Source organism: Panthera tigris, chromosome D1 (genome assembly GCF_018350195.1).
Source record: "Panthera tigris isolate Pti1 chromosome D1, P.tigris_Pti1_mat1.1, whole genome shotgun sequence".
Taxonomy (NCBI): domain Eukaryota; kingdom Metazoa; phylum Chordata; class Mammalia; order Carnivora; family Felidae; genus Panthera; species Panthera tigris.
In genome coordinates this window covers 104,178,237-104,205,745 of record NC_056669.1, presented here as the reverse complement: position 1 = coordinate 104,205,745, position 27,509 = coordinate 104,178,237, and the positions used below count along the sequence as shown (strand labels likewise).

Sequence of the window (27,509 nt, the reverse complement as noted above, 5' to 3'; positions counted from 1 at the left end):
AGAGGCCATGGTTCTGACAGGACAGAACTGACACGAAGGAACAACGCTTCTGAGACCAAATCTTTCTAGTCGCCACGAATAGCTTTCCACACCCGCTGGGCAGGCTGGACACTGCTTTATTGAGCCCAGTCGCCCTCTGTCACCCTCCTGGAGCTTCTAGGCTTGGCTTGGCTCAGGCCCGCGAAAACCCCGACCCCAAGGACCAGGGCCACAGCCACCAGCAGAAGGACCACCCAGAGGAGAGGCCTCTGGTTAGCGTTCCTGGGGGAGCCTGTGTGAGAGAAGGGGTTTGAAGGCTTGCAGGGCTGAGAGAGGCGCCTCCGACCGTCTCCACCCACCAGACCTTTGTGATGACGCCCGGCAGAGCTGAGGCTGCCCTCCCCCCACCCCGGGTCAGGTGGACTGTCTTTGCACAGTTCCCTGCCCCCAGTGCTGTCACACCCTTTCCCACCTGCACCGTGGCCGAGCATCCCCCGGCAGCAACATGCCTGCCGGTACCTGTGGGCCCCAGCGGAGGCTCCTGCCCAGAGGAATCCTCAAAGTCCACTGGCCCTGGAGAGCTCACGAGGTTCTGCGGCCTGGTGGCCTCGCTGTGCGGAGTGTAGGATCGCCGCTGTCCTGGGTGGGGGAGGGGTGGCATCATGGGCTGGTCTCTGGCCCAGAAGCCAGGAACAGGCCTGTGGCCAGAAGAACGAAGACCGCCCCTCCGCCCCACCCCGGACTCACTAGCGGGCCTAGAGCTGCACGTGGCCGAGCACGTCTCCAGCCCCGAGGGGGAGCAGGCAGAGGAGTGGCAGAAGAAGTAAACCTGGTGGGAAGAGAATACGGTCAAGAGCACGGGGCCAGCTTGGAGCCACGGGCAGGAAGCACCAGACCTAGGAAGCACCCAGAATCCAGGACCTAGGCGGAGTCCACACTGCTGCCAGCTGTCCGGCCGCCAGGCGGGCTGAGGTCTGGCTATGTAGACCAAAACCACAGCCTCGCCTGCTGAGGGTCAGCGCCAGAACCGTTGTTTCCTAATTTGGAAGCTGTGCCTCCCGTCCTTCCCGGTGGCCCAAGTCTGCAGCCGGGTTCCTTGCGGGCAGGGAGCTCGGCCTGGGAGTTGGCCCCAGCCCTCAGCTTCTCCAGTGTGGCCCCGACTGCTGAGTCCCCCGGCAGTGCTGGCCTCCGAGGAGGTGGGGCTCCGCCAGGCAGCCGGGGGACGGGCTATCCCCGCTTCCAGAAACAAAGCCAGGGGCAGCTCCCAGGAGGAGGAGAAGAAGCCGGAGGAGCGGAGCGGAGCTGAGCCAGCCCCCGGGGGCCCAGCCAGCAGATACGCCTTCATCCAGCAGGCGAGAGGCTCTTGGCTCCCGAGAGGCAGGTGGTAAAGAGGAGAATGAAGCCACCCTCACAGTGCTAACCGGCGATGTCTGTCTGCACCTGGGCTAATAACGTGCGGCTACTTCGAGATACAGAGTTGGCTGTATGTAGTCTTTGCGAGGGCATCTTTCAGTAGAACAAGTTCCATGGAAGCCTAGGGCCTACGGGGTCACTTGTGCATTCTGCAGAAAACCTAAGTATGCCCTAAGTGGACCCATTTACCTCCCGGAGAAGTTGAGAGATTATAAACATTCCAAGCAGAATTGAAACGCACGCTTTCTAGAGTCAGAAGCAAAGTCACTCTAGAACACCGTGAGCAGGGTGCAGATTCAGGGTTGGTGGCATCCATACTCCCGGTTTCCCTTCCTCCCTCTTGAGTGGTCTGGAGGTGGCCAGGACCTGGCTCACCACCCTCCACGAAGCCCCGTCTGGGGACCTCTGGGGACCTCCGGGGACCCATAGCTTGCAGGGTGCAGGACTTCGGGGACCAGCTTATCCCACGGAACATTCGGGGAGCAGGAATTCCGAGGCACTTCTCACCTGTCCCCTGAGGGCCCTCTGGGAGCCAGGGTCCAGGAGGGCGAAGGTGGTGACAGTGAAGCGCTGATGGTGTGATGGGAAGGACAGCCCCGCCCCGTCTGAGGCTACCATTCGGGTCCTGTAGCTGTCACCGTCGAAAGGACACCTGAGAAGGAAAGAGGCCAAGGAAGCCGCAGAGGGACCAGGGAGGGGGATGGAGGGAGCCCCCAGGGCAGCCCCAGCCCCCAGTGCCGCTCACCCCTCTGACAGGATGGGCCACTGAGGCTGCTGGAAGGGGCTGGCACTGGGAGTGGCCCAGCACCGGTGCAGCAGCAGGACCAGACCGGGGTCTGTCCTGTCCAGGAGCCGGACCTCCACGGACACAGGCTCGCGGAGCAGCCTCACGATGGGGTAGTCCCCCTCCTCGTAGAAGGAGCGGAAAGTCTCATCTGCAGGGCGAGGGACTCGTGAGCCTTGGAGGGCTGTGCGTGGGGACGCCGGGCAGGAAGAGGAGGGCTCCGGGGACTGTACCCGTGGCGATCCGCAGCTGGAACCGCAGGGGGCCGGACTGGATCACGGGGGCCGGCGAGGGGGGTGGGAAGATAGATGCCCGGAGCGGCAGGAAGTCACTGGCATTGACGATACAGCGCACGTGAAGCCTGAAGTCCAAGTGCAAGAGCACGGGGTGGAGAGAAGACCCAGCGTCAGCATGGCCTGCTCACTTAGTAAACCAGCCTCCAGCTACGTGGATGCAACAACCAGGGCGCGCGGCCCAGCAGGGTGGCCGGACCCCACCCAGCAAGCCGCTAGGGGGCCCTGCGCCCCCCGCCCCACTCACCTGCCCAGGACAGCACAAGCTGGTCACAGGTAGCGCCCCAGTGTCACCACTGTGCTTGCAGTGGTAGATGGTGGGCCCTGGGGACTCTCTCTGGCCTAAGTGACACCACAGGCTCCCAGTGGGGGGCCCACGTCCGGCCCCCTGGTGTTCCGCTAGGGAAGCAGACCCCACCCTACCCCACCCCACCCCCCTTCACCTCCAGCTCCTAGGCGCTCTCCCTTTACTTCTGAGAGCGAGGCCCGAGGCCCGAGGCCCGAGGCCCGAGGCCCTGTCTGACCACCTGCCTGTTCCCACCGGCTACAGCTGTTCCCCCTCACGGCCCCCTTCCTCTGGGAATCCCTGGAGCCCTGCTGGGTTCCGACTAGCTCCCACCACTTGTGAACCCAAGGGTCTACAGCACAGCCGATCTATCCCCACCCCCAACTACCCCCTGGCCTGTAGAGGCACTTAGAGTTTTAAAGCAAAAGACACTTGGACCCTCACACCAGCACCCTTCCCTGGCCCTCAGGGCGGGTGGGGTGGGGAGAAAGACACCTGGGCTTCCGCTCTGTGCCAAGCACAGGATTTTATGCACAGATGTATTGGCCCCATAAGTTCAAGGGCAGGTGTGACAAGCCCAGCTCCCTCGGGGTGCCCACCCTGGCCTCCCAGGCTCGTTCTGCCACCGGAGCCTGCAGGTCCCAGGGGCCCATTTCAACAAGAGGTAACCCTTGGCTCTTCCCTCCACCCCAGCACACCCTCCAAGAGGTCCCCCCCACCCTGCCGCCCAGGTATCTTCTGCCTCATCTGTGGCTTTGTGACCTCGGAAATGGGGAGGTAGCAACAGCCACACTCATGACCTCCCCTTTTTCCAGGGGCCTCGATGAGGATGCATGCAGCTTAGCTCCTGAGCTTAGTTCTTAGAGGAAAAAAGGCAAGTGCTGCTGAGGACCCTGGGGCTGGTGGGGGAGGCTGGGATGAGCCCAGGGGCTCTCCTGAGATCACACAGCAGGGAACAGCATGGACAGGAGCCCAGGTGGCTCCGCAGCTCGTCCTAAGCTCACCCGTGCTCCCCTCACACCCAAGCCCACAGCCCAGCCTGTGCAAGAAAGGCTGCCCTCACCGGAAGGTGCCATCCCGCGTGATGGAGCCCTGTGGCCCCATTTGGACGTCGATGTCTGACACCAGCTGGTTCTCATAGAGGAGCTGGTTGCCAACCACCTGTGGGAGAGGAAGGACAGCTGGGTGAGGCCCTCCCAGGGGGGCGGTCCTGGGCACCAGGCCATGGCCCCACTCCTACCTGGACGGTGGTCCCACAGTGGGTCAGAGGGAATTGGAAGACCACGAAGGACCCCGTGTCCTGAGTCGGGGAGCACCTGGTGGGGGCATAGGCCACGTGGATATTGGCCAGCGTGATCCCATGTGCCAAGGCTGTTTCTTGGGACACCACCAGGACGAAATGGCCATTTCTGAAGCACTGGACAGTTGCTAGGACGAAGGCAGATCAAAGAGGCCGACCAGGACCTCGGAGTTAGTGTCTGTGCCGCAGACATGGGGGGTGGACTGGGAGACAGTACTTAGGTGTTGCCCTGAGAGTCGGGAGACCTGGCTTCTCTTACTCTCTGTGCCTGTGTTGGCTTGAGCAAACCCTTTACAGACCCAGATTTTCTCGTGCATGGAAATAAACTACGAAAGTAGGGGCACTGTTGAATTTGTCATCTAAACTGGGATGCCCTAGGGGTGTCTGGCTCAGCTGGACGAACATGGGACTCTATCTTGGAGTCATGAGTTCGAGGCCCACGTTGGGTTGTGGCGATTACTTAAATAAACTTAAAAAAATAAATTGGAATGTTCTAGATCTAAGAGGTAGGGGTACATGCAAAGACAGATCTATTAGGGGGGCGCCTGGGTGGCTCAGTCGGTTAAGTGTCTGACTTCGGCTCAGGTCGTGATCTCATGGTTCGTGGGTTCGAGGCCCGCGTCAGGCTCTGTGCTGACAGCTTGGAGCCTGGAGCCTGGAGCCTGCTTTGGATTCTGTGTCTCCCTCTCGCTCTGCCCCTCCCCTCCTTGCACTGTCTCTCAATAAATAAATGTTAAAAAAAAAAAAAAAAAAAAAAAAAAAAAAAAAAAAGATCTGCTACTAGTTCCTTGGGACAACGGTTATCAGGCAAGCTGGGACCTGTGGTCCCCCCATCTAAAGGTCCCTTCTGTGGCCCATTCTCCATTCGGGAGCTCGGGCTCTCCTAGGGACTAGGTGTGAAGCAGTTGCAGTGTTGGGGGAGGGGCAGGGGAGGAAGCCCTCCCGTCCTCATGGCTTCTGGTTTCAGGTGTAGAAAGGCCTACCTGTGTTGCCATAGTAACAGGGAACCGCTCTGCTGTTGTCATAGCAGCAGCCAGCCTTCTGACAGGCTTCCTTCGAACCTCTTCTCACCACACAGGGGATGTGCCCAGAGGGCACCTGGCACTGCTCCCAGGTCAGAGGTGCACCTGGGGAGGGGACAGAGCGGTGAGGACACAAGAAAGGGCCACACTGGGCAGGAGACTTCCAAGGGAAACAGAGGCAGCTGGCTTCCTGGGCCCAGTCAAGGGCGATCAGGCAGTTCGCTGCTCCAGAAGGCCCAGACACAGTACACGCATGGAGAAGTCCTACGTACCTGGGTGAAGGGGCTCGTCAACCCCCCAGTGTTCCAAGATGTCCCACGGGGGCGGAGTCAGGGTGGGACGGGTGGCTCCAGGTCTAAGGGGCAGCAGGGCAGGGGTCGGACGGGTGAAGCTGTGCTCCCGGGTGGGGCGGAGGGGCCGGGTATGAGGGGTAGGCAGGGAGAAGCCTGTGCGTGAGGCCAGGTGGGACTCCGGAGTCCAGGTGTGGCCAGGTTTAGGACAGATCAGGGTGACCTCTCCTGCCGCGTCAACTCGACCGTCGCGCAGCACGGCTTCTACAAACACCCTCAGGTGGAAGCGCCCGTCCTGCAGGTGAGAAGGTGACCAGAGAGCAGCTAGGTGAGGCCACCGGGCCTCCCAGGCAGAGGAGGGCGTCAGCAGGGAGCTGGATTTGTGGGCTAGCCCCGGTCACCAGACCACAGGCGGGCGTGACCAGCACAGCGATCCCGAGCTCCCTCTCGGGCTTGTGTGAGGTCAAGCTGGCTCCCAGCCGTGGGGCCTGCCCCGGGCTCAGCAGCGATCCCTACCTTCTCCAGCACGTGGCAACCTCTGTAGTCAGCAGAGAAGACGGCGGGTCCCAGGGGCCTGGCGGTGACCCAGTGGTAGCAGACAGAGCAGTTGTGGACCTCGAATTGGTTCCCAAATTCATCTGAGGCAAGGGAGACAGGGATGGAAGTTTGGGAGGGCCAGCAGTGCTGAAGGGTGAAGCCAGGGGCTGCTGGTGACCGCTGAGAAAACCCCACTCGGGAGCGGGAGACCCCAGCTTCAGCCTTAGCTTGGCGACTCGCTGCCGGTGTGTTCTTGGCCAGGCCCCTCCCCTCTGGTCTCAGTTTGCCCATCTGTAAGGGAATAGCTTCAGCTGGTCTTAGGCTCCTTCCCGCTGTGGTTCCCCGTTAACAGTACTGGACGGCAAGCAGGAATGAAAACTTGGAGGAGAAAAGGTTAGTACAGTCCCAGGCAGCAGGCTGGGTATTTGTTTTATTTAAAAAAGTTTTTTTTAATGTTTCTTTATTCTTGAGAGAGATAGAATGTGAGTGGGGGCACAGAGAGAGAGAGAGAGGGAGACACAGAATCGGAAGCAGGCTCCAGGCTCTGAGCTGTCAGCACAGAGCCCGATGTCGGGCTCAAACCCACAAACCGTGAGATCGTGACCTGAGCCGAAGTCAGTTGCTTTACCGACTGAGCCACCCCGGGTGTCCCTGGGCTGGGGATTTTAGACCTGTTCTTGTAAAGTTGGGGATCCCCGTTCTGTGGCTGAGGCGCTGAGTGTGAGTCTTCTCAGCTGCACACAATGAGGGGCAGAAGGATTTGGAACTGGGATCTTGTGACCCGTCTGCCAGGTTCACTGGCCGTTGCAGTCATGGGGGGGGGGGGGGAACACCTGCTGGGTGTCAACCCACCTTGCCCGCCCAGAGCACCAGGGCACCCCTCGGGGGCGGGCATGACCCCTGAACTCCTGTTCAGGGCACATGGCGAGGCTGGGGTCACCGTTCCCATCTTACAGTTAAGGAAACAGGGGTTCAGAGAGGTCAGGTCACTTGTTCAAGAACACAAAGTTGAGAAGCTGTAGATTCAAATCCCACCTCAAAACCCACTCCCGTTTTCTCCGTACCAGGCCACAACCACCGGGGCCCTGCCCCTCGGAGGGGCCTGGGGGCCAGTAGCCTGGGCATCAGCTGCCCGTGGTCACCGACGCAGAGCCTGGGCCCTAGTGAAACCAACACCTGCCTCTCAGCAAGATGGTCGTGAACACTCGCCGTGGGAAAAGAGGCCCTAGGTGACCAGGGAAACTGAGGCTGGCAACTCACCTTCCTCCCTCCTCCTCCCCCTCCCCAGTGTGGTGACAGAGTGGGGGCCGAGGGGCCTCTCCTCGTCCTGCTGCACGGGAGGTGGGGACCCGCGTTCGGCCACGCTCACCTACGACCTTGAAGCGGACGGTCTGGCCCGGCCGGGGGAACACCAGCAGCTGCATGCCCTTGATCCCACAGTCAGAGCTGTGCCGCAGGCCCCGGAGACCAGGCTCAGGGTGCAGCCGCTGCCCCAGCCCCAGAGCGGCCACCAGCAGCAGCAGCAGCAACGCCACGCAGCCATCCCAGACCATGGCCAAGGCTCTTGTCGTCAGATACACCACAGCCACCATAACACTCCCCACTCACTCATGGCCCGGTGACGCCCAGGCCTTATATGGGGGAGGTGGTGACTGGAAACTTCTAGGGGCAAAGGGGGCCCACCTGGAGGAGCCTGGCCACCAGGGGCTCTGGTGAAATTCCCTCCCTGAAGGCCAAAGAAGGCACCCTCCCAGGCCCGGGCCCTGAAGGTGCTCTGAAAATTGCCCCTCACCCTGACTTCCTGCCTTCCAGCTGGGGGTTGATGCTGTCTCCGCTGAGTGATCCTGGCTGGGAGGTGGGGAGGAGGGAATCTTCTGGTACGGTTGAGGCTGCAGGCAGGCGGAGGGGGTGGTTCCAAGTCCCTCATCATCCCTTCCCTGCCCAGTCTGGCTCTCCAGGGCCTCCTGTCTGCACTGGGGCCTCCAGGCCACCGAGAGCTGCGGGGGCCGTGGGGGCGGGCAGCAGGCTGGGTTAATTTACTAACCGGGCCCTCGGATGGCTGTGCAGGCCCCAGAGGCCGAGACACTGCCCCTGCCCTAAGAGTGCGCAGATGGATGGTGGGCGGACAGGTTGGTAAACAGACTAGTGGCCCCTCACGGGGCTGTCCTGAGGGTCAGGACATCAATGGGACCGTGGCTGTTACTAATGGAAAATAACAAGGACGGACAATAAATAAACGGGGCCTCCTGGATGGGATCCTGGCGCAGAACAAGGACATTAGGTAGAGGCCAAGGAAATGGACTTAGGTTCGTATCAGTGGATCAACAGTGGTTCATCAACCAATAAACGTACTGCCCCAGTGTGAGACGGTAACTGTACGGGGCCCTGGGTGCGGGGAACCTGGGACCTCTGTGCTAAATCCTGGGCAGTTCAGAGAAGTAAAGTCTGTTAACCACAAGCAGACTGGCTCACAGGTGGCAGGGCTCCCCACGTGCCAGGCTGTCCCAAAGCCTCATTACTGCCATCCTCATGTCGGGGGAGCGCCTCGCCCCGGCCCCACCAGCCTTAGCCAATGCCGCTGAGTGTGGGCCACGGCAGCTGGCACGTGGTGGCTCGGTCCTTAAGAGTCAGGCTCCAACCCAGCCCCTGCTTCTTTCTAGCTGAGCCACGTCACTTTTCTCTGCTTCCTTTTCCGGCTTGTGAATTGGGGATGATAATCCAACCTCGCAGTGTGGACAGAAAGACGGACAGCAACGAAGAACGGGCGGGACAAGTTCTCTGTGCTTGGTGGTGACGAGGTTTGCCGTGACGAGAGCTTACGTGGGGGAAGCTTGGTGGGTCACCCGGGGTACAGAGCGGGTTAAGGGATGGGCCAGGCCGGGGTAGGGGTGGTCAGAAGTGTGGGGGGCACAGGGGATGGTGGCGGGGGTACTGTGTTGAGGCAGAGGGAATTGGGGGAGATAAAGGCATAGGGCTGCAAACGTGGACTTCAGGCTGGTCTGGGCCCCTGGAGGGGGCGGGGCTGGTGAGGGGGGTTTTTCCTGAAGGACAAGGGAAGGCTTTAAAGTTAGTTTGAAAGAATTTCAGACTTACTGAAAAGAATCTCCCTATACCCTTCACACAGATTCCTTGAACATTAGCTGTTGTTAAAAACAAGACAAAAGGGGGTGCCTGGGTGGCTCAGTCAGTTAAGCATCTGACTTCGGTATAGGGCATGATCTCATGGTTTGTGAGTTCGAGTCCCACATCAGGTGAGCTCAAGCCCCGCTTCTGGTGAACACGAGCCCTTGCTCCCTTCTGCCTAGAAAAGTCTTTTTGGACGGCTCCTCAGGGCGCCTTCCTGTTAGACTGGATGTTGCCTGATTCATCACTGGTCGCAGAAAGCCAAGGGGACGTTTAAAACGTACTCAGTTGCACTTTATTTTTTAACGCTGTGTCTCTTCACGTTTGTTTTAGCTCTTCCTCTTAGCTCTTTCTGTTATGTACACAGACACCCACATCCACACTTTCTCCCTTCTCATCTGAGAGCTGGTTGCAGATGGTCCTCCTTTACCCCCAAACACTGCAGACGGTACTTCCTGAAACACAAGGAAAATGATCCAAACCAGATCAACACTGGCATAACACCAGTGTCTCACGTACAAACCTTATGCAGCTCCCCACCTGTCCTAATCGTGACTTTTATAGCAAAGGGCAAAGTTTGTTTTTCCTCGACTAGGGTCCAATACAAGGCCAAGATGGTGCTGCTTTAGGCTTTTCCAACCTGGCACAGTCTGTGATTCTTTGTTCTTCATACCCTTGATGTTTTGAGGAGTACAGGCCAATTTCTTTACAGAATGGCCCTCCCTCGGCTTTGTCTGGCATTTCCTCCTGCTTAGATTCAGGCTACGCATTTTTGGCGGTGTATTAGTTTGCTGGGTCTGCTGTAACAAAATACAGCCACGTAGGCGGCTTCAACAATAGAAATTTATTCTCTCACAGTTCTGGAGGTTGCAAGTCCAAGGCCAGGGTGTTGGCAGGTCTGGTTTCTCCTGCAGCCGCTCTCCTTGGCTTGCCGATGGCTGCCTCCTCGCCGTGTCCTCAAGTGGTCTTCTCTTGGCTCTCTGTGGGTCCAGATTTCCTCTTCTTATAAGGACACCAGTCAGACTGGATTAGAGCCCACCCTCACAGGCTTATTTTAACCTAATCACCCCCTAAAGGCCCTGTCTCCAAATACAGCTACATTCCAAGGTGCTGGGGGGTTGGGCTTCCACATACAAACGGGGGGTGGGGGGGGAGTGGGGGGGAACAATTCAGCCCGTAACGGGCAGGAATAGCCTAGAAGTGACATTGTGTCTCCTCAGGGCATTCTGTCAGGAGGCTCATCATGCTGGTTTGTCCTATCGCTGCTGATATAAATCCGAACACTTGGGTGGGATGTGGTCTGCCAGGTGCCTCTGCGGTCAAGTTACTGTTTCTCTTTGAACATAGGAGACACCTTGAGACTGGGTATGTGATCACCTTGCTCTTTAGCCAACAGTCACCCACGGGTGCGGTGGTTTCCTGCCTCCATCATTCCTTCCACGTGTATCTGCTTTTCTGCCATAACAGAGCGGTATCCCTGCAAGGAAACAGGGCTCAGGTGGTGGAGAAACCCCACCCCCCCCAAGCCCCGCCAGAGGAGCGGAGAACCTGGATTCTGTCCTGTGCTCACTGCTCAGGGGCAAAGGGACCTGCTCCCACCAGTAAAGTAGAAATGGGAATGACTGGGGCGCCTGGGTGGCTCAGTCGGTTGAGCGCCGACTTCGGCTCAGGTCACGATCTCGCGGTCCGTGAGTTCGAGGCCCGCATCGGGCCCCTGTGCTGACAGCTCAGAGCCCGGAGCCTGTTTTGGATTCTGTGTCTCCTTCTCTCTGACCCTCCCCCATTCATGCTCTGTCTCTCTCTGTCTCAAAAATGAATAAAAACGTTAAAAAAAAAAATTAAAAAAAAAAAAGAAAGAAATGGGAATGATTACGGTAGGGATGGAATCTGATATACAGAAAGGTCCCTGCACACGAAGGCAATGTGTCTCCCGAGGCCCTGGAAAGGCAGGAAAAGAGCAAGGGAACTTCCTCACGGCAAGGGCGGAAGGATGCCTTTGAGAAAAGTTGTGCCAAGCTGTCCTGGAGAGGGGGAGCCCTGAGCCCTTGGTTAGGATTCCAATTCTTGCAAAGGCTCACGGGCACCACAGCTCATCAGCCTAGGAAGGATGTCAGCTCCTCTGCTGACATTGGAGACCGTGTTGCCTTGATTTCCTCATCTGTGTAATGGGGCCAATAACTACCTAACTCGTAGGCTGGCCGTGAAGGTGAAATGAAAAGACCCACGTGCGGCGTTGAGAGCAAAGCCTGCATCACTTGAACACAGTGGCAATAAAAGCCACCACTGTTCTTACTGCGGAGGAAAGAGGGTCAGATCAGAGTGACCAGACTTGGGATTTTGGCTTCCCACTTGGCCTCTTTCTAAACCTCAGTTTGCTCATCTCTTCTTACCATTCTATTTTCTTCTTACCGTTTTACATTTCATTTTTTAAAACGGGGCTTCACTTACTTAATCTGTAAAATGGAATTAAGAATAAGATCCACCTAGGGGCGCCTGGGTGGCCCAGTCGGCTAAGCGTCCGACTCTCGGTTTCGGCTCAGGTCATGGTCTCACGGTTTGTGAGATCGAGCCCCGCGTTGGGTTCTGCACTGACCACTCAGAGCCTGGAGCCGGCTTGGGATTCTTTCTCCTCTCTCTGCCCCTTCCCTGCTTGTGCTCTCTCTCTCTCTCAAAATAAAGAAATAAACTTAAAAAAAAAAGCAAAAGATAAAGATCAACCTCGCTGGGGTGCCGTGAGCCAGACGGGCTCACTGAGTTCTCCGTCCTGTCTCTCCTGCTCATGAAAGCCAGGGACAGAAGGAGGGTGCCAGGGGAGGATGGGGCCTCTCCAGGCTGGCGGGACGATACATGTGAAGTGCCGAGCAGGGTGCCTGACACGTAGTGGGTACCCCATAAATGTTAGCTAGTGCTATCGGTAATGGGTTGGGTGGTGACCCCTCAAAAAATAGGTCTGCGACGAAAGCCCTGGAAACGGGGAACACAGCCACAGCAGGTAATAACAATACCGACTTTGACGGTCTCTGGAGCACAGGGCTTGACTTCTCTTTCACAGAGATCTTGTGGTTCACCGCTTACGGTGTGGCCTTCAGTTGCTTCCAGAATGAGGTTCTCAGCCACTATGTGAGTGGGAAAGGCAAATGCAATCCGCCTGGAGTCAGGAAGAGACTGAGATCAAAGCACACGGCACTGAAAATAACTAAATGGCAGCTGGTTTGTGCATCCCTGCCCCGTGGGGGCCGTGAGCTGAGCAGTTGGCTCGTTGTTTCCTCTGATCCTCGAAGCAGGAGGGAGGGAGGTCACCGAAGGCCCTCCGCTAATACCAGACCCCAAGGACCCTGATTCTCCTTTCCAGTGGGTCAGCCATCTCTGTGGTCCCCCTGAACCAGCAGCCCCGGCATCTCTCAGGGCACCTGATGGAAATGCAACCTGCTGGACCGGACGCTCTGGGGGTAAGGCTCAGCGTCCTGGGTTCAACAAGCCCTCTGGGAGATGTACACTCAGCTGCACATTACTGGTCTCTGCTATTTATTTCAGGCCCTCGCCAAAGGCCTGGGTCACCCTCCTCCAGACCCTGTTCTCCGTGAGGGCCCTTGGCACTCTTTCTTTTTTAAAATGTTTTCTTTAATGTTTATTTTTGAGAGAGACAGAGAGAGAAAGAGAGAGAGAGAATGGGGGAGAGGCAGAGAGAGAATCTGAAGCAGGTTCCAGGCTCTGAGCCATCAGCACAGAGCTGGACTCGGGGCTCGAACTTATGAATCGCAAGATCATGACCTGAGCTGAAGTTGGACGCTTAACTGACTGAGGCCCCCAGCCTGTGCTCTTGACACTTGTCGCTGGAGGCTCCTGTCCTCTGCTTCCAGCCAGCGAGGCCCCGCCCCAGGCCCCCTCTGCTCCCGAGGCTTTCTCTCAGAGGGGCAGACACAGGCTGTTGGTTCCTGCAACCAGCCGGGAGGAGGCTCGTCGCACCCTAGCATCGTACACGTAGAGACTGCGGGTGGCACACGGGCTCTGGGAATATGTTCCCAGAGGTCTGTCTCCACCGTGGGAGTGCAGCCGAGGGGCCCCACGGGGACAAACGTCACTGCCTCCTTCTTTAGAAAATGCCTTAGGGCCCTGTTCATCTGGAGTACTTTTTTGTTTGTTTTAGCAGCTTTTAAGTTGTCCTCAGGGAGGAGGGTTGGGAGATGAGCCACTTGGAAACAAGGGTTGGGGGAAAGGTCTGAGGAATGCAGCTTTCAGGTACGAAGCCCCTTAGCGGGGCTGCCCTGAGAGATTGTGCAAGATGTTCACTGCACAAGGGGGCAAGGGAGGGCAGAGATCCAGTGGGGAGGGAGGGGGATGGGGGGGGGATTCTTTTTTAGCCCCCAAAGCAATTTGTGCACCCACTTTTGCACTTTGGGGAAGGGGCTGGGCAGGAGTCCTTTGTAAAAATTCTACTGCCGTGAAGTTACTTGCCCAAGTCACACAGCCAGGGAGTGGCAGTGTCGGATCCAAACACAAGCGGTCGGGCCCCAGAGTCCCTGAGCTTACCCACCACCCTCCACTGCATGACCTTAGAGGATGTTCATGGGTCAGCAGGGCAGGGGTGGGGTGGGTGCTCCTTTCCCCAAAGCAGAATGGAGGCACCTGCCTATTTTCTTGGGAGGGCTGTAGGCACTTGCCTCCAAGACCAAGCCCCCTGTGACCTACAGGAAGGGACGCCTCCCAGCGCTCATATTTTGGATAATCAAGGCTCTTACCGATCTGCCACCTTGGGCTGCAGCGAGAAATATTATCCCCATCACACGGTCCTGGTATTTTATACATTCTTCACTCAGGATCGCAGGCTCTCAGCAAGCTCGTGAAGCTCCAGGCCCTGAAATTAAGCCTGTGTCTAAGTGGAAGATTCCTGTACACTCAATCCCGTGGGAGGGGGTGCCTTGCCCTGATACGGGGGACACTGGGGTTTTAAACATGTTTTACTGAGTCCCTCCGACGTGCTGGGATGCTGGGTTTGAAGGAACGGTTCCTGACCCCGGGAAGCTTGGTCAGCAAGGACCTGGAGAGCAATTAAATGCAAATTTATAAAGCTCTGTCAGCTCACAGCCCACTTTAAATAAAAGCTGTATTGCCCTCGCCCTATAGCCTCTACCCATTTCCTCCCCGGAGGGGACAAGGACTGACTTCTAAGAGCACCTCCCGTGTGCGGGGCGCTCTGTGAACGGAGGCACCTCGCTGCCAAGCCTTCGAGGTAGACGCCGTCGCTCTGCTCACGGATGGCAAAACCCGGCCTGGCAAGCGGAAGTGGCTCACCTCCCAGCTGCGGCTGCAGGGCTGGCCTGGCCCCGCTCTGCCCACTGCCGCGCCCTGCCTTCCTGAGAATTCTGGGGTGAGGAGAGGGCAGCCAGGACGGTGGACACGTGCCCAAGATGTCCTCTTCCTCATGCCTCTCTCCCACACAGCGGTCGCTCGAAAATGCAGCCCCTGATGCACACTCCCATTCCCCCACGGGCACGCGTACCGACCTGGGGTTTCTGCCAAATCTCCTGTGTAAAGGGAGGGGGTTGAGCACGGGCTGCCGGCAGTTACGTCCCTTTCCCATTGATGGAGATAAATGTTATTGGAATACCAGTGTAACAAGTCAGCCTCCGCTGTCCCCGCCTCCCCAGATCCCACCCCTAAACACACACACACACACACACACACACACACACACGCGCGCGCGCGCGCACACACATGCACGCACGCACACACACGCACACACACACTCCGGAGCTGATAGCTATTTCCTCCCTCAGCCCCACTCCCCTGCCTCTGCCTGCCGGTGACTCGGTGACTCGGTGACTCGTCTGGCTGCCACCAGAAGCTGTCTCTGGGGCTGGAATCCTGTGCTCCTTCTGTGCCCAGGTAAGGAAGCAATAATAGCCCAGGGGCTCGGCAGCCTTAGTGCCCTCTCTGGATCCACGAAGGCACAGTTTTAACAGTCAGGATGGCAGAGGGCTGGATTTCCCGAAGACTGGAGGGGACACACTGCTCAGAGAAGCAAAGGGCACAGGGGTAAGCACAAAAGCCTCTCTTTCCAGACTCACAGCAGTCTGGGTGGGAGGATGACAGGGGCAGTTTTAGGGTAACTGACTCTAAAAGCTCGCATTCCCTGCCCCTAACCCCCGCCCAAAGCGGGACCCTGGCTGCTGGGCTCCACAAGACTCCCGGGAGGCTGGGGGCCGACTCCATGCAGCCAGAAAGACTGATCCCGATGGGTCCCCAGGGTGTAGCAGGACTGTGCTCTCTGAGCATCCCCATGAGACCTGGCAAGAGGCTGCTGTGCTGAAGGGAATGTTCCAGTGCGGAGAGGGGATGGCATTCATCTGTCTGCAGGGTGGAGTCCCAGCTGTACCACTGCAGCTGAGGAATGGTGGGCAAGTTGCTATGCTTCTCTGGACCTCAGTGTTCTCTTCTGAAAAATGGGGTCTCACAGGGTCACCGCGAGTGTAATTGTTCTGCAAACTGTAAAGCTTGAGAAGCGTAAGCATTCTTGGGGAGCACGGGCCCAACTGCTGCCCCCCACCCCGACCTGCCTGTGATCCTGGGGCTCATCTGCTTGGAAAAGTCTAGTCTGATCTCTTGGGGCCTCGCCTTCCAGAGGCCCGTGCTACCTGGAGAAGACTGTGGGTTTTCTCATCCCAGCCAACAGTGTTACCCCTGGAAATGTGACTACTGAAGACCACCCCCCGCTTCCTTCTCTTCTTGCTTACGGCAGAGGTGGAGGAAAGAGAACACACTGAGCCTTAAACTGTTGCTTCCCCGCTTGTCTGTTATTTGGGTGGCTTGAGCCTCGGCTTCCACGCCTGTAAAATGGAATGGAGTGAAGGTCTAGTGCCTTTTTTCTAGAGTCCTGAGCAAGACAGTGCTTATGTAAAGGACCTACTGGAATCTCTGGCGCATAGTGGGGCCTCAGGACAATCTGAATTCCCAATCCCTGCCAGCCATCCTATGCCTCCTGCCGGCAGCCTCCCCCCCCGCCCCCCCCCCGCCCCCTGCCCTCGTGGATCTCAACCAGCCTCACATCAGGAAGTCTTGGGGTTTTGATGAAGCTGTGGGTGTGCACATCTGGGGTGTCCGCACATCTGCCAGAGGCTGGCTTCCCCAGCGCTTACCTGAGTAGCTTCTCAATCACTACCTGCTGAATGAATGCGTGAGTCAGTAAAGGAATGGGTTTCCTGGGGCAGGAGGGTGGCCCGGCGCCCTTGGGCAGATGGCAGTCTTTCAGCCCCATTGGGCCTCCAGAGCCCCAGTCTGGTAGTTCTCATGCCTAGCTCTCTCCCTCCTCTTATCTTATTTCCTCTCCAACTATGAGAGGAGGGGCTGGCTCCACCGGTCAAAGTCAACATACCCCACACGCCACGGTTGTGGGAGCAAAGGGCTGCACAGAGAAGCTGCAGAGAGGCAAGATCTGGGGGTGCTGTGGATAGGGAGGGCGCATGTCTTAAAGGCACAGCCTCTTCCTTCCACTCCCATCCCCCAGGCCAGCTGACCCACCCCTGTCCTTCAGGTGGGGCCTTGTTTGTGCCCCAGTGGCCCCGGGGGATTGGGAGTCCTGCATGGCCTGGCCTCGCGTGTGACCTTAGGGGACCTGCTAACAACAGTCACAATACTGACGCAGTGCTTCCTGTGTGCCAGGCTCCGCTCTAAACGTTTATGTATATTAGCTCATTGAACACTCCCAACAGCCCTATGAGCTAGGTCTTGTTATGACAGATGCCCGTGTCCCAGAGGAGAAAGCAGGCCCAGGAAGGTTAAATGGCTCGCCCAAGGGCGTGCAGCTGGGATGTTATTCCCCCACCTGACTGCCTTGGCTCAATGTCACTGGTCCCCGGTGGCCTCATCTATACCATTCACGGGTCAGGTTCCAATCCCCTGGGGAGGGGGGTCCCCTGCTGCCCTCGCACTGCCTACCTCAGCACCCCCTCCTCTCCACCGCAGAGCCGGCCATGTCTGCCAACGTCACGCTGAAGCCGCTCTGCCCCATCCTGGAGCAGATGAGCCGCATCCAAAGCCACAGCAACTCCAGCATCCGCTACATGGACCACGTGTCGGTGCTGCTGCACGGGCTGGCCTCGGTGCTGGGCCTGGCGGAGAACGGACTCATCCTCTTCGTGGTGGGCTGCCGCATGCGCCAGACGGTGGTCACCACCTGGGTGCTGCACCTGGCGCTGTCCGACCTACTGGCCACCGCCTCCCTGCCCTTCTTCACTTACTTCCTGGCCGTGGGCCACTCGTGGGAGCTGGGCACCACCTTCTGCAAGCTGCACTCCTCCGTCTTCTTCCTCAACATGTTCGCCAGCGGCTTCCTGCTCAGCGCCATCAGCCTGGACCGCTGCCTGCAGGTGGTGCGGCCCGTGTGGGCGCAGAACCACCGCACGGTGGCCGCGGCCCACAGGGTCTGCCTGGTGCTCTGGGCCCTGGCCGTCCTCAACACGGTGCCCTACTTCGTGTTCCGGGACACCATCCCGCGGCTGGACGGCCGCATCATGTGCTACTACAACGTGCTGCTCCTGAACCCGGGGCCCGACCGCGACGCCACGTGCAACTCGCGCCAGGCGGCCCTGGCCGTCAGCAAGTTCCTGCTGGCCTTCGTCGTGCCGCTGGCCATCATCGCCTCCAGCCACGCGGTCGTGAGCGTGCAGCTGCGCCACCGCGGCCGCCGGCGGCCCAGCCGCTTCGTGCGCCTGGTGGCGGCCGTGGTGGCGGCCTTCGCGCTCTGCTGGGGGCCCTACCACGTGTTCAGCCTGCTGGAGGCGCGCGCGCACGCCGACGCGGAGCTGCGGCCGCTCGTGTGGCGCGGCCTGCCCTTCGTCACCAGCCTGGCCTTCATCAACAGCGTGGTCAACCCGCTGCTCTACGTGCTCACGTGCCCCGACGTGCTGCGCAAGCTGCGGCGCTCGCTGCGGAGCGTGCTGGAGAGCGTGCTGCTGGACGACAGCGAGCTGGGCGGCTTGGGGAGCAGCCGCCGCCGCCGCGCCTCCGGCCCCCGCCCCGCCCCCCGCCCCGCCCCCGGCCGCCCGGCCGCCGGGCCCCCGCGCTGGCTCGCCTGGCTGTGCGGCGGCCGCCTGGCGTCCGCGCAGAGGGCCCGGGCCCAGGACGAGAGCGGCCCCTGAACCGGGCGCTGAGCACCACCTCGGGGTAAGAGGGCGGCCGGGGCTCGCCGGCCCGGGAGGCAAAGGAGGGCGGCGATGCCGAGCGAGAGCGTCCCGAGGGCGACGTCAGGCAGCGACCCAGGGATCTGCATTTTGCAGCGCGCCCGGCCTCCTCGGCCTTTCTCAGTATCCTAGGCAGGCGGCAGGCCGGGCGGGACGCCCAGGTTCTGCATTTCTAGCAAGCTCCCTGGAGACGAGGTCGGCGCAGGGGCAACACACAGTGAAAACCACAAGATTTCTCAGACTGGGCAGTGGACTCCCGAGGCACGCAGGACACGCTCCCCCTGAAGCTCAACTTTGTCAGATGGTGGGAGGGGGAGGGAGGGGAGTGTTTTCACATGAAACCAGTGATGGGTTTTGGGGTAGAAAACAGAGGGGAAAGGTTTGGGAAGCACTGGCCTGGTCTAACCTCTTCATTTAGTCCCTCAGCCACCGTGTACTGAGCTAGACGCTTTATCTCACAATCCGGAGGGTAGGTTCCATGGTCAGACTGAGGCACGTGGAGGTTCATCCACGTGCCCCAAGTACAGGGTCTGCACACTGACCATGAACCATTACACGTTCCACTGCCCCAGGTAGAAAAGCAAGGCCTTTTCTATAAGGCTTTTCTTATAAAGTAGCAAAAGCGAGGGCTGTCGTGGTCAACCGGGGCTAACCCAAATGCAACGGGCATCTTTGCTGAAGGTCTTCTCATTGTTTAGTATTTCAACGTGTACGGCAGCCTCGGAGACCCCAGCACGGGACATTTCCTTGCGAATCTGACACCTGTATAGGCCTGGTATTCCATGGGATGCCCTGTGGGCAATGCTGGTAATCCCCAAATCTTTGCAACCCACCTCCCGACTAGCAGCCACTGGGCAGCTGTGCCTTCCAATTTGCAGATGTAAGGGGTAGCTCGTCCCTCCCTTGTAGCACACCCACTGTGCCATGTGCTTCCTCTGCCACCATGGACTGGAGGACAACGATCGCTGCGCTTAGGTCTGTCCCGAGGCCAGGCACAGAGTTGCTGCCAGTAACTGGTGGATGAAACGTCTGTGGGAGAGCAGAGAGAGAAACCCTCTTGGGCTCTCGGTCCAGTGCTGCCTGTGCCGCTCCTGGCTGGGGTCCTGGAGACTGGGCTGGCCAGCTTACCATTTGCCACGGTGCTGGGCCTTGCCCACAGTAAGTGCTCAGCAAACGGATAGTCGATGCACAGCTGGCTGAACAGACACCCCTCTTAACACCTCGCCACGCGCCCTGCCAGCCTCCCCTCACTTGTCGCCGCCTGACACACAATGCCGTTTTCTTGTTTATTAGATTTTCTCCGTCAGAATGAAAGCTCCTTGTGAGCAGGGGCCTTTATATTCCCCGATACCTAGAATTGAGCCTGTATACAGCAGTGTTTCAATAAATATCTTTGATGCAGACTGCGTGGCGTGAATCCAATCTCTGGGGCTTCTGCAGCGTCCGGTACAGGCGAGAGGGAGCTGGGGGAACCTGGCTCCCTGCAACCTCCCTTAATCTTTCAGTGTGGAAAAGGAAGGAGAGCTGGGTTCAGGCTGCCGGGCGACAGGGTCAGTGGGCCGCAGAGGGACCCAGAGCAGTCATTGGGATGGTGTGAGAGGAACCGGTTCCCGACTGCAGCCTCCTGGCCTGGGTTGGACCCATGACCTTGAGACAGAAACACACATTTGGGGAATCGCCCTCCAGATGTTAGCTCCCCGAGGAACCAGAGAATTTACTCTTCTTGGTGGCAAGGCACTTGAAGAAGGAGGGGGAAGGAGGCGGGGGGTGCTGAACCTCTTCCCTCCTCTAGTCTCTGCCGGGCCCCAGAGTCCTCAAAGGCTCAGAGCCCCTCTGGGGTGGGGTGGGGTGGAGTGGGGCTAGAGTTGCAGGGCCGAGACCCGCAGAGGCACGTGACCAGCGGCCGGAGAAGTGCGGTGTCTGACACAGTGGTGGGCCACAGACGGCCTCTAAGTGTCCCGGACTCAGACCTTGGCTGCTGTCCGCTGGGGGGGCTGCTTCTGCAGCAGCGCCAGCGTGTCCCGCTTCTCGATGGAGCGAAGCTGCTTCTTCTTTGCCCGCTTGAGTTTGGCAGGGTTTCGGATCTGGGGGTGGGGTGAGGAGAAGGCGTCAGTGCGGTTGTAGTCTCTGCCCTGCGCCCCGGGAAGAGAGGCCTCCCCACAGGGGCCTGGGTCATACGCAGCAGGAGTGGAGGCCGCGAGGCAGGGCTGCCGAGGTCTCTCGAACACAGTGCCCAGCCTGGCCGTGGTTCAGGTCCCCCGAGCCAGACAACACTCACCACTTGGACGACCTCTGCCCTCCGCTCATTCTCCAGGCGGCGTTTCAGGTTCTCCGCCCGGCGCTGTTTCTTCTCCTGGAACACACAGAGGACGGGGATTTGGGTCTAGGAGCTGAGGCAGCCCCGGTCTCTTAGGCCCCAGAGTGAGAGCTGGCCGAGTTCCCAGGGAGGAGGAAAGGCCCTCTCACCCCGGCCCGACTGTCGCTGGTGGTGTGGCGGGGGGAGGGCCAGCGAAGAGGTATGCCCGTGGGACGAGAGGCCCACGACGGCGGGAAGTTCCTGACTGCAGCGGACAAGGCAGGTGCCTGGTTATGCGGCTTAGGTAGGAGGATGGTCGGGGGAGGGAAGACACCGGTGGTTCCCTACCTGGAAACTCGGGCATGTGCACCACGGCCCCTGGCACCAGCCCCTCATCAAATGCCAGGGAAGCGGGGTGGCCTGGCCCTCTCCCTCACTCCCACCTCCTCAGGGTCTCCCCTAAGGTTCGTCCAGGCGTGGGGCTGGGAAGGGTGGAGGCTATGGAGAAGAGGCTCCTGAGCTATCTGGCCCCGGCTCAAATCTCGACTCGGCTACTTCCAGATGGGTGACCTTGGCCAACTTGTTTAACCTCTCTGTGCCTCAACGCACCATCTTCAAAGTGAGGAGGGTTACATAGGATTGTCCTGAGGAATAAATGAATGAGTACATGCACCGGCCCTGGAATGGTACCCGGCCTCCTGGGAGCACTTCAAAGATGAATCTAGTTGGAGTCTGTCTTGGGAATGGGGAGTCCAGTGCCTTCTGGCTGTGGTGACTGCTGTCCCTGGTGGGGCCCGAGGGGATGTCGGCCCCGAGGCCGCTGTATGGTCAGGAGCCTCGCCTGGCCTCTCAGCAGAACAGGGGTGGCCTGGGCCCCCGGGGAGAAAGGAGAAGTGAGACTTGGGCTCCCATCAGGGGACCGGCTGGGCTGAGGGCTGGGCAGGGGCGTTCCCGAGGGGCGGTGACAAGAAGGCCTGTGTTGCTCAAGAGGGAGTCAGGGCCACACAGGAAGTGAGACAAGGACTTGGCACACGGCAGCCGCTTCAGTATCTGCAGGGCCTCGGCCACGGGATTAGCTGGGGCGGCTCGAAGCAGGCGACGGATGACGGAATGACTGGCTCAGCCCTTTCCCTCAGTGAGCAGACTCGGGGTGAGGTGCTTCACTCCTCCCGTGACCCTGGGATCACTAGGCAAGTGACATTCCTCCAGTAATGCCAGTCCTGGTGTGATGGTCCCTGACCCATATTCTCTGTGTGCCACCCTGGGGCTTCCCAGAGATCGGGAACCTCTGAGAGGGCATTTCTGGCCTGGGGAACAACGTCCGGGAGACAGCCGGAGGAACGTGTGGGGTATCCACTTTGCTGACGCATGGTGGCTGCTTCTTGGAGAACGATGGGAACGATTCCGGGGATGAAGCTTTTCCACCTGAGCAAGGAACCTAAGCCCATCTCACCAAATGCTTCTATCATCAGTGAGGGCCACTGGGGGGGGCCTTGTCCCGGGCTCCTCCCCATCATCGAGTGTCGTATGGAGCGCTGGGCAAAGCTGGACGTCCCACTGGGCTTCCCTACCTGGGGTCCCAGACCCCACTTCTGCTTCTAGCCTGGTGCCCTGCCTCCCTCTGGGCACAGGTGGGAGTCCCCCTCTCCCCCACCCAGGCCTATCACAGCAGTCACCGGATCAGGCCCCTGAGCTCCAGCCTCAGCCCGGCTGGCTGGCCCCTCACCTGCCGGCGTCTCTCCTTCTCCTCCTCCAGGTGCCGAGCAAAGTCCTTGGCCAGCTTCCTCTCTTGCCGGTCCTTCATCTTCCGCTGCCAGGATGTGCGCAGGGGCTTGTCCTGAACCATCTGGGAGAACCTGTGTGGGAGATGACGGGCACTCTTGTAGTCCGTGGGGGGCACCGATGCCCACTCTCTTCTCGGCTCTGGACCTTCTACCCCAGAACCCAGGGAGAATGACATCCCTACCTGCCTGCTTGCCAGGCAGTCAGCCCTCTGGGTCTGCAGAAACTTGGGGCAGGAATGGGCCCCACTCATGCCGGCTGCCATTTCTTAAGCCCTAGTTATGGGTCTCTGGGACAGGTACTTTGTCCTCTCCATTCAACAGAGGAGCAAACCAAGGCTCAAAGAGGTTGAATCATCGCCCAAGGTCACCTTGTACCTGAACGGCAGTCAAGACTGAAGGCTGTCTGTGACCATAGTCCAGACCACACAGCCTTTCTGCAAAGTTCTGCTGCTTCCACCAAGCAAAGTCAGCTTGGGTGCTAATGCTTCTGGAGATAGGGCTCCCTCCCTCCGGGGCCAGCCTGTTCTGTTTCAGAACAGCGCAGGTGGTGAGGGGCCTCTGTAACGAACTCTTCAGAATCTCTCTCCCCAGTAGGGGGAATGTAAAAGGGGCAGTAGCATTAGAAGGTATCGGGGACGTCCTGGTGTTCCTGAGTGTGAGAGTGACATTACAGTCACAGGACAAACGGGATGGTCTCTGTTAGACTGCATACTGCAAGGATGTACACGTGGAATGATCCATCTAGGATGTGCTGGAAAATACTGCAGGAAGAAAAAGAAAGTTGAGCAGGTGATGAGACCATGGGGGTTCACTTAGCTATGCTCTCCCCTTTTCCATAGGTCTTTCTCCTAGAACTATCTAAAGTCTTCCTGGGTGTCCCGTGGGCCTTTTCTCCTTAGCAGATCCTCTCCTAGTGGCCTTTTTGCCTCCCCTACCCCTTTCTTGACTTCTGAAAGAGCTCTTTTTCATCCACTTCCATTATATGGGACCCCAAGTGGTCACAGGAGGTCGGCGGGCCCGCCCCAGCCTCTGAAGGCTGTGGTGCACACAGGGCAGAGCCCACTCCCCACCGTGGGGAAGGGTCAATCAATTCTGCTCTCGTGGATCATCCCCCCGCCTTCTTGCTCCACAGGAGTCTGGTACACACAGCCTGGACCTTGACCCCAGGCCTGTCCGCCTTCGGCCGAGTTCTGACTCGAGAACACCCCCCGCCCCTCCACACACACACACACACACACACACACACACACACACACACACACAAACAAACAGACTGCTCCTTCGCCCTCTGCCCAAGGACCCGGTGCTGAAGACCTTCCTAAGCCCAAAAGGACGGGGCTGAGCACAAACTTCCTCCCTACCCCAGTTGCGAGAAACCCAAAGGGACAAGGAAGTGGGGACTTAGATGCACACAGAGCCCCGGGACACAATGCTGCATGTTTCTAGAGCAGCACAGCCCGGCAGAACTGTCTGTAATGCTGCAAATGCTCTGTATTGACGTTGTCCTGTAAGGTGGCCTCCAGTCGCTCTGTCAGCTGAGCACGTGAAATGTGGTTGGTGTGACGGAGGAATCGGAATTTGGGGGTTCTTAAATTTTAATCCACTTAAATTTAAATCGCCACATGTGCCCGGCGGCTTAGCTACTGGGGCGGTGCGGTTCCAGAGCACTGGCTTTACCTGGAGGTTGAAGGCAGGCAGGCAGGCCGGCCTGGGTTTCAGGGCCTGAATCCACTGCCTACTACTTGAGTGACCTTGGGCGAAGTAGCCTGGGTTTCAGCGACTTCCCACGTTATACGGAGACGAGAATGGCTCCTGTTCCGAAGGGTGTGGGATGATCAATGGAGACAAGGCTGGAGAAGCATTGAGCGCATGGTATGTACCCAATAAACGCCATCCTTCAGAGAAGGAAGACGGCACACCCAAGGAGCCCTGTGCAGGTGCCATTTGACATCAGCCTGGAAGGTGGGGCTGCCACCAGGCCTTCCCAGCTGACTGCCTCCCTCCGCAGGCCTCGTTTCGGATACCTCCTGCTGCAGATTCTACCTCGCCGGTCTCTGGGCCCACTCATCACCCGCCGAAGCTGCTTCCTCAAAGACCCCAGACATCAATTCAACGGCCCTCTGGCTCTTATCCACAAGCCCGGCCTGCAGCTTCTGAACCTGTTTTATTTCTGCTACAACCGCCTCCTTACTGGTCTCTCGGCTTTCACTCCTGACCCATCGTCTGATATCCCCCCCCCCCCATTTCTCCCCACAGCCTTGATTTCCTCATATGTAAAACGAGCAGAATCTTAACACCAGCTGCTTCACGGTACTGATGTGCAGACTAAATGGCACGACGCGTGCCGGTCCCTCTCTTTGCAAGGCCTTTGCCCTGGCCAACCCTCACCAAGATGCTTAGCAGTATTCTATACGCTCAGGGCTTGGTAATACTTCTTATCACAGAGACAAATAACTGTTAACAGATACAAGGGGGTGAAGGCCTCCCGGCTTTTTGTCAAGTTATGGCTGCTTTACTCGCTTCTGCTTCCCTCGCTAGGCAGAGGGCAAAGATAATGCTTGCTGAAGGAAAACACAAATAAGGTGTTACAGGAGAGGTCCACAGGTACTCTGAGGAGGAAAGCCTCACATAACCTTCCAGGGCACGGTCTCACCCTCCCTGGGTTTCCGGGGCATTTTACCACATTCTGATTATAATTAGCTGTTTGTGCGAGACCCCCAAACTGTGAGCTCTCTCCAACCCAGGGCCCGTCTCCAGGCGGCACTGGCACCCCAACACCACAGAGAACAACACCCCGGCCCCGCGGTCTCCAACTTCACCTTTTCTTGGAGCGGTCCTTCCACACCCGCCCCGATTTGGGCTTTCCCTTAGGTATTACGGGAACCTCCTCCACCTCCTTCAACTTCTTGGACGCTGGGGCCTGGGCTGAAGAGCTCGTCCGCTTCTTTGCCCCGAGGCCGCTTCTCACCGTCTCGCCAGCCGGAGGTGGCTTGCTCGGCTCATGCTGACCCCGGGGGGAGCCGGGTGGCTGCGCTGTCAGCTCCTGTAGTGGTCGCGAGGGCTCCGGACCCGGCGCTTGCTGACCCTGGTAAGGCTCTGGTGATGCTGGGCCCGGCTGCAGCTGATGTCGGGGAGACCCGGGGGCCAGCTCCTTCTTATTCAGGGCCAACTCCGAGTCCAGTTCTTCTTGGGCCTGGGAGGACTCTGCGGACTCCCCACTTAGCTTTGGCTGAAATCCGGGGGATACTGGACCCGACTCCGGAAGTATTGGGGGCGTCTCCGGGCCTGGATCTTGCTGGCGCTGGAGGGACTCTGGGCCCGGCTCCGGGCCTGGATCTTGCTGGCGCTGGAGGGACTCTGGGCCCGGCTCTGGCTCCCTTCGGGGGGACCCCAAGCCTGCACCCTGCGGTAGAATAGGCGATCCCGGGCTTGTCTCCGGCTGACGTCGGGGGGACTCCAGGCCGGGTTGCCGCGCACTCCGAGGTGACCCGGGCTCCCTCGTTTCTTCTGGGTCCGACCTGAACTCCACAAGGGCCCGTCTCACCTGTAAAACTGAGCTGGGGGTGTCGGGGGACTCAGGGTTTAGGCCTTCCAGCCGCCGGCTGCGCCTGAGCGGTGTATCCATGGTGGGGCTTGTAAGTTTCCAAATTTCACCCACGTGCAGCCGCGACCGTCTCTGCGGCTACCGGCGCCGTCCTATGACGTCAGGGGCCGCCCTATCAGCGTGGGGCAGGAGGGGCTGTTGCCGGGGAGACCGGGTCAGTGTTGGGCGGAGAGGCGGGATCGACGGCCCGAGGGGGCTGGGCTTACAAGGCGCGTGCGCAAAGCGCTTTGGCACATTTACCCCCGGGGGATGGCTCGTTCGTGGGCTGCGTTTGCCTTCCTTGCAATCTTACTCCCCCGGGGTGGAGGAAAAGAGTGTGCAGGCAGAGAAGGGAAGGGGGTGGGTGACCCATTCCCGGGGAGACGAGGATTGGGAAGAGGTCCAGGGCGCCTGTAGGCAAGGCTAGGTGGAAACTTTGCGGCGAACTCACTCCTGTGCCATTAATTGGACAGGGGTCCCACTCCCGGGGCCTCAATTTTCTCGTTTGTAATATGGGTGATTTTGCACAAGCTTAGTGTATCGAGAATCATCCTGACGGAGTACTCATAACCACCAGAGTTAATGCTCTGTAATGAATCCCAGAAGCGGGAAATGTAAGTCTTGAGTTGCATGTTAAACCCTTCCCTTCTCCCATCCCGTGCTTAAGTATCTATGGCTCTCCCTTTTCAACATTTTCAACATTCATGCGTGAAGTTGAGGTGCTGGTAAGATGCACCACCTTTTGTCCTGTGGCCCAATTGCACCTTCAGCCCCAGTTCTGGAAACCGTGCTCAGATCATCACTGAGCTGCTTTTTAGCCAAGGCAGAGGTCCTTGCTGCAAGGTGTGAGCCTGCCTTCTCCCTTCTGCTGCATGAGACCCAAGAGGAAGTTTTGATTCACTCACAGCGTGAGTCTGATGATGAACATCTTGGAAGCTGCCCAGCTGTATCCCAGATCTTCTTCAGTGTTTCCTTAGAACTGCCTGGGGATGGCCCGCAGGGATCCCAGGACCCCTGTCTGGCTGTCCCACTGGCTTCTTTTACAGACCACTCTTTCTCCAGCTGAGGGGTTATGAGAGGGCCTGGGAAGCTGTCCAAGGGTGCTCAGGGGACACAGAGAGAAGGCAGAGCAGAAGTCCAGGCCCTGAGCACTGCCCCCACCCGCTGAGTCACTCCGCTGACACTGGAGCGGGAGTGAGTGTCAGACTGGGCCCAGGGTGTCTTGAGTGCTGATGAAGGAGGAGGTGAGGAGGAGGAAAACCCAGACAAAGGTTTCTGGAGGATGGAAAAGTGGACTGAGAATCCCTTAATACCCGTTGCCCCTTGGCTAGTGCTCCACGGCATCCAAGATGCATCCTGGTGAGTTCGGCCTGTTGAAACCCCCTCCCTAAGGGTTAGGAAGGCTTCTCCACCATCCCTTCATGTCATCAGAAACAGTTGCACTCTTGTGCGGTAATCACGTGTCAGCCTCTTACCTTCCTGGCCCTTTCATCTGTAGGCTCAGCACCCTCCTGTTCCCGGGCCATGGAAGGCCCAGCTCAGCTCCTCACTGCAGAAGCAGCTAGGACCCCTCCTCACCCAGCTCTCCTAGCCCCCGGCTCTTGGTTCCTTAAATTCTTTGCTCCAGCCTGGAGGCCAAA

General features: G+C 58.8%; 3 protein-coding genes and 1 long non-coding RNA gene across 6 annotated transcripts; 2 read left to right on the top strand and 2 right to left on the bottom strand.

Moving 5' to 3' along the window:
• Nucleotides 1-62: 62 nt before the first annotated feature.
• Nucleotides 63-7,684, bottom strand: ZP1 (zona pellucida glycoprotein 1). Of its 2 annotated transcripts, XM_007092010.3 has the most exons (12): nt 7,274-7,684; nt 5,884-6,005; nt 5,350-5,662; nt 5,039-5,182; nt 3,996-4,183; nt 3,819-3,916; nt 2,410-2,537; nt 2,138-2,327; nt 1,900-2,044; nt 727-808; nt 499-618; nt 63-271 (listed from the first exon to the last, which is right to left on the bottom strand). In XM_007092010.3, exons 1-12 carry the CDS (start codon nt 7,494-7,496, stop codon nt 117-119), a joined length of 1,908 nt encoding a protein of 635 aa, XP_007092072.3. In that variant the 5' UTR covers nt 7,497-7,684; the 3' UTR covers nt 63-116. The 2 variants fall into 2 exon arrangements, with proteins under 2 accessions (XP_007092072.3, XP_042813786.1); XM_042957852.1 differs by lacking the exons at nt 3,996-4,183; nt 5,350-5,662; nt 5,884-6,005; nt 7,274-7,684 and having other exon boundaries at nt 5,039-5,082.
• On the top strand, nt 5,105-10,699 carry LOC122231029. Its single transcript, XR_006208137.1, has 5 exons — nt 5,105-5,169; nt 6,972-7,133; nt 8,635-8,738; nt 10,248-10,392; nt 10,495-10,699. It is a non-coding gene; the product is annotated as an uncharacterized LOC122231029 (long non-coding RNA).
• A 3,645-nt stretch (nt 10,700-14,344) lies between these two features.
• On the top strand, nt 14,345-19,140 carry PTGDR2 (prostaglandin D2 receptor 2). Of its 2 annotated transcripts, XM_042957853.1 has the most exons (3): nt 14,345-14,395; nt 14,805-14,913; nt 16,990-19,140. In XM_042957853.1, the coding sequence occupies exon 3, from the start codon at nt 16,998-17,000 to the stop codon at nt 18,162-18,164; it is 1,167 nt and encodes a 388-aa protein (XP_042813787.1). In that variant the 5' UTR covers nt 14,345-14,395; nt 14,805-14,913; nt 16,990-16,997; the 3' UTR covers nt 18,165-19,140. The 2 variants fall into 2 exon arrangements, with proteins under 2 accessions (XP_042813787.1, XP_015397474.2); XM_015541988.2 differs by lacking the exons at nt 14,345-14,395; nt 14,805-14,913 and adding an exon at nt 15,054-15,063.
• Nucleotides 19,141-19,478: 338 nt separating this feature from the next.
• On the bottom strand, nt 19,479-26,640 carry CCDC86 (coiled-coil domain containing 86). The gene is made up of 4 exons (XM_015542031.2): nt 25,106-26,640; nt 22,229-22,358; nt 20,485-20,559; nt 19,479-20,290 (listed from the first exon to the last, which is right to left on the bottom strand). The coding sequence occupies exons 1-4, from the start codon at nt 25,909-25,911 to the stop codon at nt 20,171-20,173; spliced, it is 1,131 nt and encodes a 376-aa protein (XP_015397517.1). The 5' UTR covers nt 25,912-26,640; the 3' UTR covers nt 19,479-20,170.
• Nucleotides 26,641-27,509: the final 869 nt, after the last annotated feature.

What these genes read in the sequence shown, in the direction of transcription:
- ZP1 (XM_007092010.3), bottom strand. Translation starts at nt 7,496, where the DNA reads ATGGTGGCTGTGGTGTATCTGACGACAAGAGCCTTGGCCATGGTCTGG. An exon ending in CGTCCGCTTCAAGGTCGTAG is followed by an intron (nt 6,006 to 7,273) that starts GTGAGCGTGGCC and finishes CCCTTGCCTCAG; the next exon opens with ATGAATTTGGGAACCAATTC. An exon ending in GCCTCCGCTGGGGCCCACAG is followed by an intron (nt 272 to 498) that starts GTACCGGCAGGC and finishes TCTCTCACACAG; the next exon opens with GCTCCCCCAGGAACGCTAAC.
- PTGDR2 (XM_042957853.1), top strand. Translation starts at nt 16,998, where the DNA reads ATGTCTGCCAACGTCACGCTGAAGCCGCTCTGCCCCATCCTGGAGCAG.
- CCDC86 (XM_015542031.2), bottom strand. Translation starts at nt 25,911, where the DNA reads ATGGATACACCGCTCAGGCGCAGCCGGCGGCTGGAAGGCCTAAACCCT. An exon ending in AAGGACCGCTCCAAGAAAAG is followed by an intron (nt 22,359 to 25,105) that starts GTGAAGTTGGAG and finishes TCTCCCACACAG; the next exon opens with GTTCTCCCAGATGGTTCAGG. An exon ending in AGAAGGAGAGACGCCGGCAG is followed by an intron (nt 20,560 to 22,228) that starts GTGAGGGGCCAG and finishes TGTGTGTTCCAG; the next exon opens with GAGAAGAAACAGCGCCGGGC.